The 9,630-nt window shown below is 46.9% G+C and overlaps 1 protein-coding gene across 6 annotated transcripts in view; it reads left to right on the forward strand.

Annotated features, from left to right (window-relative positions):
- Positions 1 to 8,658, forward strand: part of LOC146202314 (uncharacterized) — a 64,681-nt gene extending 56,023 nt beyond the window's left edge. For all 6 annotated transcript variants that reach the window (XM_084588076.1, XM_084588081.1, XM_084588075.1 and 3 more), the window contains one exon: positions 7,395 to 8,658. In XM_084588076.1, coding sequence (XP_084444202.1) covers positions 7,395 to 7,808 — 414 coding nt within the window. In that variant the 3' untranslated portion in view covers positions 7,809 to 8,658. The remainder of the gene's footprint in view (positions 1 to 7,394) is intronic.
- Positions 8,659 to 9,630: the final 972 nt, after the last annotated feature.

Genomic DNA, 9,630 nt, shown 5'->3' on the forward strand with positions numbered 1-9,630 from the left:
TGAATTAGATTAGTATTAGAAATAAAACAAGCCAGTTCTTACTATATACTGAAAAGACAAATGCTGTTGACCCTAGTGACAATGACAACAAGGACGATATGCTCTTTTTCTTAATTCGAAAAAAGAAATTGATGATTGCCAAGCTGTTTTTTAATACACTGTACATTTTCTTGCGACCGAATAAACCTTGTCAGCCATCCTCTTGAGTAGCTGAAGTCAGTAATGCCTAGACAGAGCATAGAATAATATTTCTAAGTAAACATCACCTTGTTTTACTGAACAAAAATTCCGTAGGTCATCACAGGTAAAACCTATCAAGACGGAGAAAAAGGAACGGTACACACCCAGAATGTTGCCGAGGCAGCGAGCCTTCTCTTGAAGCATTTCATCGCTTACGACAGCAGCATTCGCGTGCACATTTCCGAACCACATTAACAAGGTTGACTCCATTTCTTCGAACTGTGTGGGGCGCTGTCGGACTGTAACTTACGCTGTGATGCCGACGTTGAGCCATTTATCGGAGTCCTGTAGTATAAATGCTACCATCGACTTGGCGAGGCTGAGGCCTAGTTGAACTTGGATCCAGTCCCTCACGGCTTGGATGGACTGAGATGGCTTTTGCCGCTTGTATTCACGGATTTCCTGCTTCGCGCCTAAGTACAGCTCCGTTCTTTTACATTTGACTCCCGCCATGCCCAAAGTCGGACTAAAGTTGAGGCTTACAGGCTCCTGATTCTTTACGCGCTTTTTGCCCAGTTAACCTCCCTGACTTTCCGTTCTCCTGATTCTCTCTTTTTTGCCTTGTACTGTCTCTGTAAGGAAGCCAGGAAGTCAAGTTGGCAGGCTTCTATACAGAGGGCATCAAACAGCTCTTTCCTGTGCCGTTTGTATGCGTTTCTATAGAACAAACACTGTAAGCTGAAGTACAGTTTAGAACGACGGCTATCCGACTACGAAGAGCTCAAACCTTGTCAAGGCCGCATCCTTGACTCAAGGCGAAGCCGACATGCGGACCGCCTGGTGTGCAAGATGTGGCAGTTCGGCAGCGCAACAGCGATGAAAACCAGGAGCATGAGAAGGAATCAAACATTATGGTATCGCAGCGCTGGCAGACAAAGACAAAGGACTAGGGACACACACAACTACGCTGATCAGCGCAGTTGTGTGTGTCCTTAGTCCTTTCCCAGTCGAAAAAAACTACAGACCTGTCTCAAAAATACGACGAAATATCCTGTAATTCTGTCGTAACCATCAGATTTTTCTGTAGTTCTGTAGCTTTTCTGTAGCATAATTTTGTTGTCTGTAGTTCTGTAGCACTTTTCTGCTGTAACTACAGACATTTCTGATGTTACGACTAAATGTTCTGTTGTCACAACAGGTTTCTCGTCAAAAACCGCACAGAAATTCTGTCGTAACATCAGAAAATTTTCTGTTGTTTTTTCCGACAGGGTTGTCCTTGTCTGCCAGCGCTGCGATACCATAATGTTTGATAACCACCACCAACTAGCCCAGCAGTATACCCTACATGAGAAGGAAGGGCGTCCAGGATGGGATGCCCGGTCCTGGTTGCGTGCTCGTCGCCTTTCGTTTGTCTCTCTACTTCGTTAGTGTGTCTTAACCCTGACCGAAAAGCGTTAACGGCTTCATGGAACACATTGTGTTCTGGGATAGAAAAACTTCAGTTCCCACCCCCACTTTTGGCGCTTGTCTTTCTTCCTATTATTTCTTTCTTACGTTTTTACCGGCTTCTCTGTTCACGTTCAGCAGAATTTATTGTGACCACATGTTGCTGTTTTCCTGACTGCGGCCTCTTGTTATGGCGCTGCCGCTGCACCCAGAAATCTCCCGGTTCCCTCCTTTCGAGGTCTTTCTTAGTTAGCTGACCCTCGGTTTGCTGTGTACGATCCCTGCCTTCCGTCCTCCTCCCCTCTTACTTTCCGCTCTGCCCCCCCCCCCCCCCCCTCCTTCTCCTAAAACGACGGCACGACCGCTTTGGTTCTTTCTAACTCCACAGGACTCGTTCAGGCATCCGGCCGTATCTGCTGTCGCATAGGTTCCCGGCCTGCGCACCCTTTTTTAACTTTTAACTTGGGTTCGGATTCCCCTGCTTTTTTCAAACGATGTCCATATTAACGAGACAAAAATACATGGGCCGAGTGGGCTGTGTGCATTCTTCCCCTGTCCATTGTTCAGACGACGAGTTTCTATATTAACGAGGCATAAATGCATTGAAAAAGTTTCGCCCCCAGGAAAACGGTCCATAATTCTGGTCGTCCATATTAACGGATGTCATATTAACTGGGCACGAATTTTCCATCACAGACTCACGAAACGACTTGTCGTGAAGACTAAATCCCCAACAAAACAAACAAAAGAGGAAAAGACAGCAACACACCAAATAATAATAAAACTCGTCCAATGCCGAGTAAACAAATGTACCTTCAGAAAATTTCGAAGAGGAATGCTGTTTATGTTATGAGGTCCCAACCGGCCACTCCTAGATGTTTGTCTATAATTATGTGATCCCGCGCAGCGTATTGCGAGAATTGGCGAAACTGCTTCTTCGAACATCACGCTTACATTAAAAAATTACAGGGATCGGAACTGCTAGGAAAGAGGGCTAAACGTGGACCACTTTGCTGTCGCGAACATCGGCTCGCCCGTCAAATTTCGCCGGAGCAAAATGTCCAACTCCCACCCGCCTAAAAAAAAAAAAAAAGAAAGAAAGAAAGAAAAAAAAGGGGAAAAAAAAAAACACCGATATAAATATTGTACGTCCGAACAGAATACTGGTTACCATTTTGCTGACAAGTCTGAGACGAGCTTCTTCGTGGTATTCACTTGTTTTCCTTTAAAGACTGAACTAATAAATTGTACGGTGGTGTCTCCGCAGCTGCTTCGCCGCATGCACCGTACGTGCATCCAAAGAACCATTTCCCCGTTAGTGTCGTATAGTTACAGCACATAAACGTAAAATAAAGACAAGAATAACAAAAAGGAGGCAAGCAAGCAGCCCGGAAGGACCGCGCTCCCTCCTGTGCACGCGCTCCTTCCTTCGCCGTCCGTCTCATCTGGTTTTGCTCATGCGGGGAATGCCGAACTGTCACCAATACACACCAAAGGTAGTGGCATATGTGTGTCAGCTCCGCTTTCAGAGACTACATCGCGCTTTTCAATACTTGCAAAAAAAAAACAAAAAACAAAAGAGAAAAACTAAATGACCGCGCCGGTAAGTGGAAAGGAGGGTTGCTCTATGTGCCTCTGAAAAGTTGCCAAAGAAAGAGCCAAATTTGGGGGAGAAGCCTGTTCTCTGTTCGGCAGTGTACGAACTTAAATGACATACAAGAAAATATATATAAAGAAATACCATGTTGACGAAAGTAATAACAAATGTCGCACACTAAAAACAGAAGAGAACCGCGCTTCCCAGATCGTATAGAAGGTTTGAGACATCAACTTAGTACTGCATTCCTCAGTGTAGCATGTAATTGGTTTCATTCACGTATATCTAAAATGACTTTTAAGAAAAAACGAATGTCTGAAAATATTATTCCGACATCTGACCACAAAATTTTCATCCCATTGATTTGTCCGTCTCGAGCAGACGGCAGAACAAAAGAGACACGCTCAATTCGCCACACCAATCCGGCCGTCTAAACACTAAAATGTCGAGCCGGAAACCATCTCAATACTTTCTAGCTCATAAAAACATGTAGGAGAACGCGTTTCTTTTTTCTTTTTCTACGCCTAAATAAGAGATTTCAAGAGAGACCTGATATTATGAAGTTGAGAATCCCTTACTCTCCTCCCTCCTCCTGCATTACCTGATTTCACTGGAATTTGAGAGAGAAACAAAGGGCCTTAGCGGTGCAAAATTTTTTTTTTTTTTCAATGGACTGTACTATATACAAGCCTCATATAATTGTTTTGCCTCTTCTAGCTAGGCAAATGGTTAACATGCGCAGGCTTCTTTCCTGTATACCAGCTGCGTCTTATAAGCTGTGCCGTCCGTTTCATCCTCTTGCATGTGTTACCGCTATATTGGTTATATAAGGAATGCTAGCACCTTCATACCACTGCAGTTGTTCGGGGCCACCTGTGAATCTGTTAGAAGGAACAAGCAGCATAAGACCAAATAGAGGTTATTCTGAGGATTATAAGAATATAATTTTACAGGACCGGAATATATATCGATGGCGTACAATTCGAAAGGGAGGACCTCGATAAAATGCTCAGACGGTATTGTGCCGGTTTTCCTGGTTTGTTCATGTTTTCCTTTTTTTTAACTGTCGTTATCACGTTCTCTAACAATTTTGCTGCACCATTTTCTGTTAAGCTTCCGTGTAATACACAGCGGGGTCCTTTATCGAATGTAAGGCAGCAGCCGTGACGTTAGCGCCTCGAAACGGGCATGTACACGACAAACAGTTCTGCTCCGCGCCGTCTGCGCAATGACAATTTGCTTCGCTTTTTAGTTTGCTTGTTTGGCATCCGACAAAAGCACCGCGGGTCACCGTGAGTTATGTGCTTTGCGCGCTCCTGGGTGTTTGAGCCGGCGGCAAGCATCGGCACAAACAAATCAGAGGAAACGGGGGTGGCGGGCGGGGGGGCCCGAGGAGTTCGTGAAGTAAAAAAAAAAAAATACAATATCTCCTTCCAAGAAGACCAGAGGGAAGCGTCCTCGGGCTGCGGACTTTACGGTGGAATACCGAAAGCTGGGCAGGGGCTGCGGCATCCGGTCGTCCGAACGGGGGGTAACCGAACACCAAGAGTAGGCAGGCACACCGCGGCAGTACACTCGAACTCCGCGTCAAAAGGGGCGCTCTTCGAAGTAAGCCGCGGCAACAGCAAAAAGCCTGGACCTCACAATTTCTACCTCACAAAATGACGACCTCACTCAACCTGAAATTCACGCGTGAGGTTGAGGACCAATTTCGTGACCCCACTCAAAAATTTCGAGCTGTCGCCGACCTCACCTCAATCTCACCTCACTCCGTGAGGTTGAGGTCATTTATAGGTTGAGGCCGACCTCATGAGGTTGCCCACCTCTGCTTGCAACAACTAAAAAAAAAAAATATTACAGGTGTTCAACGCTGCTGAACCAAATATTAGAGAAAGCCGTAGCTGCGGGTGACCGAGCCGTACGAACCTGCCTTAGAAGCTTATAGGGGTAACGTGAATTCCAGTGTCCTAACAGGCTGATCCTGACATGACCGTCCCATGTGAAACGAGAGACCAAAGTTGGCAGCTCCTGCCAACTGAGCCGCGGCTCCGACCGCGCCACGCCGACAGCTTGAGTTGGGAGCCCATCTCGCTTTTGTGTCACGTGGGGTGTGACGTCACAGCGTCACGTGGTTAAGACGTACGTGGCTACCGCCGCGCTACGCTGAAGGCTCGAAACCTAGAGTAGTATTGCATTTGCAATAAAAAAACTAAATGACCGTACCGGCAAGTGGAAAGGAGGATTGTGCTATGGGCCTCTGGAAAGATGCCAAAGAAAAAGCCTGTCCTCTGTTGGGCAGCGCGCCAACGTAACTCATGACATACAAGAAATATATATAAAAAGAAATACCACGTAGACGAAAGTATTAACAAATGTTGCACACTAAAGACAGAAGAGGACAGCTGCATTTCACAGAGCGTATAGAAGGCTTGAGACATCGACTTCGTACTGCATTCCTCAGTTCTGGCATGCAATCGGTTTCATTTACGTATATCTCAATTGATTAAAAAAACGAATGTCTGAATATATTACCCTGACATCTGCCCACGAAAATTTTCGTCCGATTGATTTGTCCGTCTGGAACAGATGGCAGCACAAAAGTGACACGCTCAATTTGCCACATTAAGTTTAGACATCAAAATGTCGAGCCAGAAATCATCTCAATACTTTTTAGCTCGTAAAACACGTACGAGAACGCTTTTCTTTTTTCTTCTCTGCACCTAAATACGAGATTTCAAGAGAGACTTGATATTATAAAGTTAAGAATCCCTTAACATCCTCCTTTCTCCTGCATTGCTTGGTTTCACTTGAATTCGAGAGATAAACAAAGGACATTAGCGTTTTTTTTTTTTTCATTGAGCTTTACTGTATACAAGCCCCAAAATAATTTTTTGTCTCTTCCTTCTAGGTAAATGCTTGCCAACGGTTAACATGCGCAGGCTTCTTTCTTGTATACCAGCTGCGTCTTATAAGCTGTACCCTCCGTCACATCATCTTGCATGTTTTATCGCTATATAGGAGGGGGTGGGAGGGGAGGGGAACCGAAAACCAATAGTCACTACCACCACCGCAGGCACACCGCGGCAGTACTTGGCAGTACACTCGAAATCCGCGTCAGAAGGGGCGCTCTTCGGAGTAAGCCGCGGCAACAGCAAGAAGCCTAGACCTCACAATTTCAACCTCACACAATTGCTTTCTCACTAAACCTCTGACTCACGCGTGAGTTTGAGGTCCAATTTCGTGACTTCACTCAAACAATTTCGAGCTGTCACCGACCTCACCTCAACATCACCTCACTCCGTGAGGTTGAGGTCATTTAGAGGTTGAGGCCGACCTCATGAGGTCGAAACATCATGAGGTTGCCCACCTCTGGTGGTGTCATATCCTTGAGCAGGGATGATCAAGTATCAACTCGTTTTGTCTTATTGCAAAAGACTTTCAGCTTACGCAGTTCAAACCTTTATTCTTTCTCGTGAGCTCATAGCCTCCTGCAGACTGCGGACGATGCGGAAGAGAATTAGAACGTATACGACCGCTTGGTCCTTTCGCTGATTTAGGTGACATGTTTCAAAGCTTTGTTTTCCAACCCGCATAGTCTCCGAGCGGAGTAGAACGGAGAGTTTTAGCTCATCGCGAATCGAATAACACTTTAATGTTTCGCTTTCTGGAGCCCTATCCGATAGTTATAACCATCACCAATATCTTAAATTAATAATGTTTCACAACGTTTGGGAGCACTATACTATTTGTTTAAAGATTGAAGCGCTACTGCTATTCGCGCGTGGACAATATTTCTACGTGGCACTCTTCTTCCAAGGTCGGGCAGAACGGCAATTGCCTTCTAGTGGACTTTGCCGAATGATGATCCACACTTGAAACGAGTGAATGACTGGGCATGACAAATTTTTCCTTTCCAAGTCCCATGTAAAGTATCCGTCACCCCCGAGTGTTCGAATGGTACACTTGTCTGCAAACAAAACACCTAGCCACTTCTGCTCTGCTCCATAGACGTTACGACTGGATGGAAGCCTGGGTGCGTGCACTGTACCCAAAGAAACAAGGTTTGCTACATAACTTTCGCTTTTATGACAGAACTTGAGTGCTTTGCACAAGGGTGACACAGACTGCGCCATGACTTCCGCTTTTAACTACGTGAATTCTCTCGTGGCAGGTGCTGGGCGTGGCGGCGCTGGCCGCCTACTGCGTTCAGCTGGCGCTCTTGGCGGCCGAGGCGCCGCTGGGACGACTGCTCCCGTTCAAGAGGGCCAGCGCGCAGAGTGCTCCGGGCGCCACCAAGGAGGACAGCGGGTCCCGAATGTCGTGGGAGCCGCCCGCCGGCGTGGAGGACGCGGACGGTGCGGCGCCCGGGTTGGGACCCGTGGTGCTACGGCCGCGCCGCTCCTCGCTGGACTCCAGCGGTGCAGCGCGTCGTCAGGACCCGCCAGACTCGACCAAGTCGTCGCGCAGCTCGTCTCGTAGCTCCTCGGATTGCGCCGAGACGGCCAGCGTGCACAGCGCCAATTTCGTCACCGTCAACCTGGACGACGTGACGCAGTCGCCCGGCAGCAGCGTCCTGCCGTCGTGAATACCGCAGCCAGCGAGCGCTCTTTGGCCGCCTCTAACAACAACAACAACAGGGTGCCTTACTATCCGGAAAGCTGTGATACACCGGCCCTGCTTAGCGTTTCCGTCCCAATTGTTCCGCGTAGCCTCCTGTTGCATGAGCGAGCGCTATAGGGCCGGAAGTGTTTCGAGACGGCCGAGAGCGGCTTCCACTTCTTTCGACCTGAACGCGAAGTCGCTGTGTACTAAGGCTTGCTGTAATCGTGCCTTGTGTGAATGATCTGACGCAGCCCAAGTGCGACCCCAGAGTCCATTATAGGCTGTAGCATGTAAGCTACGGCTTCGACTGGTCTGCATACGTGGGCTGGCCGATCAAGGCAGTCAGCCTGATGACCGAAACAGCTGCCAGTCATAGAGGGATTTTATGTGAGAATAGCTTTGCGAGTTTTGCCCTCGTGCTATTTTGGCATGCAGCATCACCTGTGGACAGATGGTGCTTTACACTGGCCACTGTTTTATCCCAAGACGCGTCGCGCAAAAAGCTCTCATCGCTCTGTGATGCTTGCACGTGCGCACTTGTGCTGCCAAAAATTAGCTGCTTTTCAGACTGTTGTCTCATGTTCGGCAGAGTGTCAAGGGTATACTTAACTGACCGGATTTCGAACTGCGCCGCGGTGTAAAATGGAACAGACAACAGCTGAGCGTAACCGGAGTGGTATGCATGCTAGCGCGACATCTTGCCTGACTGTTCAATTATTTGGTGTTTTATTGACTGGCTGGCCGTGCTTATTTCATGTATCTATCTGTACACGGTGTTTGTGTGAGCACAGCGAGCCTGCAACCCCAAAATAATAAACGTTTTGCAACAAGTCTGTAGACGGAGCCGTCTATTACATGCGCGCCGTCGTACGCGTATATGTCTGCATGTGTGTGTTTTAATTTTTATGACAGTGCGATTTTCCACTTCAGCTAGCACACATTTTATGCTACAACTAGCTGCCTTCCGGAGGTGACTAAAAACGTTTCCATACGTTTTCTTCCGTCCTCCTCATCATGCAATATCGCACTTGCCCACTGGCATGTCTGCGTTGGGCTTTTCTTACCAAAGCTAACTTGACATTTGCATGATTGGCCCAACGTGTATGTGTGTGAGGCTGGGGGGGGTAAAGCGCAGTGAGAGAGTTGCGCTAACACCCTTTCCAAGGTTCTGACAAGGTTTTTTTTAGTGGCACGACGGCTCTGCTCTCCCCAGAGGTAGCACTGTGCGGCAGGGGCCATTTGGGATGCATATTTGGTCATTTCTTTCGGGAATTCTGCACAATTTTGAACGGTAACAAAGTCTACTTGTAGGAGGAAATAATATTAAACGTTATTCATATAACGATATGTGACATTTCAATGTGGGCCGCTGTACGGAGCGCAACCTGAGCTGTCGCGCGGATGAAATCCGGCCAAAGCATACCTTGGCGAAATCGCAACTGTTCACTGAGATCATTTACATACTTTGGATCAGGCTATGGGCTCAGTAATACTCGTACACGTTCGAGCTCATCGAACTCGTAAACTCAAACTCATTTTGACCCGCAACTCTCTCGCACGGCGACTCGCGATTCATCCAGAGTCGACCACCTGTTTGCTACTTATGAGTCATGGCACTGCGAAGTTTAATATTTTAATATTAATTAATACAAATATTGTTTTATAATTTTATATATTATGATTACTGCATTACATTATTATTATATAATTATTAAAGTTTAATATTAAGTTTAATATTGTTAGCAGGAATAACCAAAGTCTGAAAGGCCTCTACCAACTTCATTTGTAAATCAGTTCGTGGCAAC

This window comes from Amblyomma maculatum, chromosome 1, assembly GCF_055883805.1.
Source record: "Amblyomma maculatum isolate TAMU_Amacu chromosome 1, ASM5588380v1, whole genome shotgun sequence".
Classification (NCBI taxonomy): Eukaryota; Metazoa; Arthropoda; class Arachnida; order Ixodida; family Ixodidae; genus Amblyomma; species Amblyomma maculatum.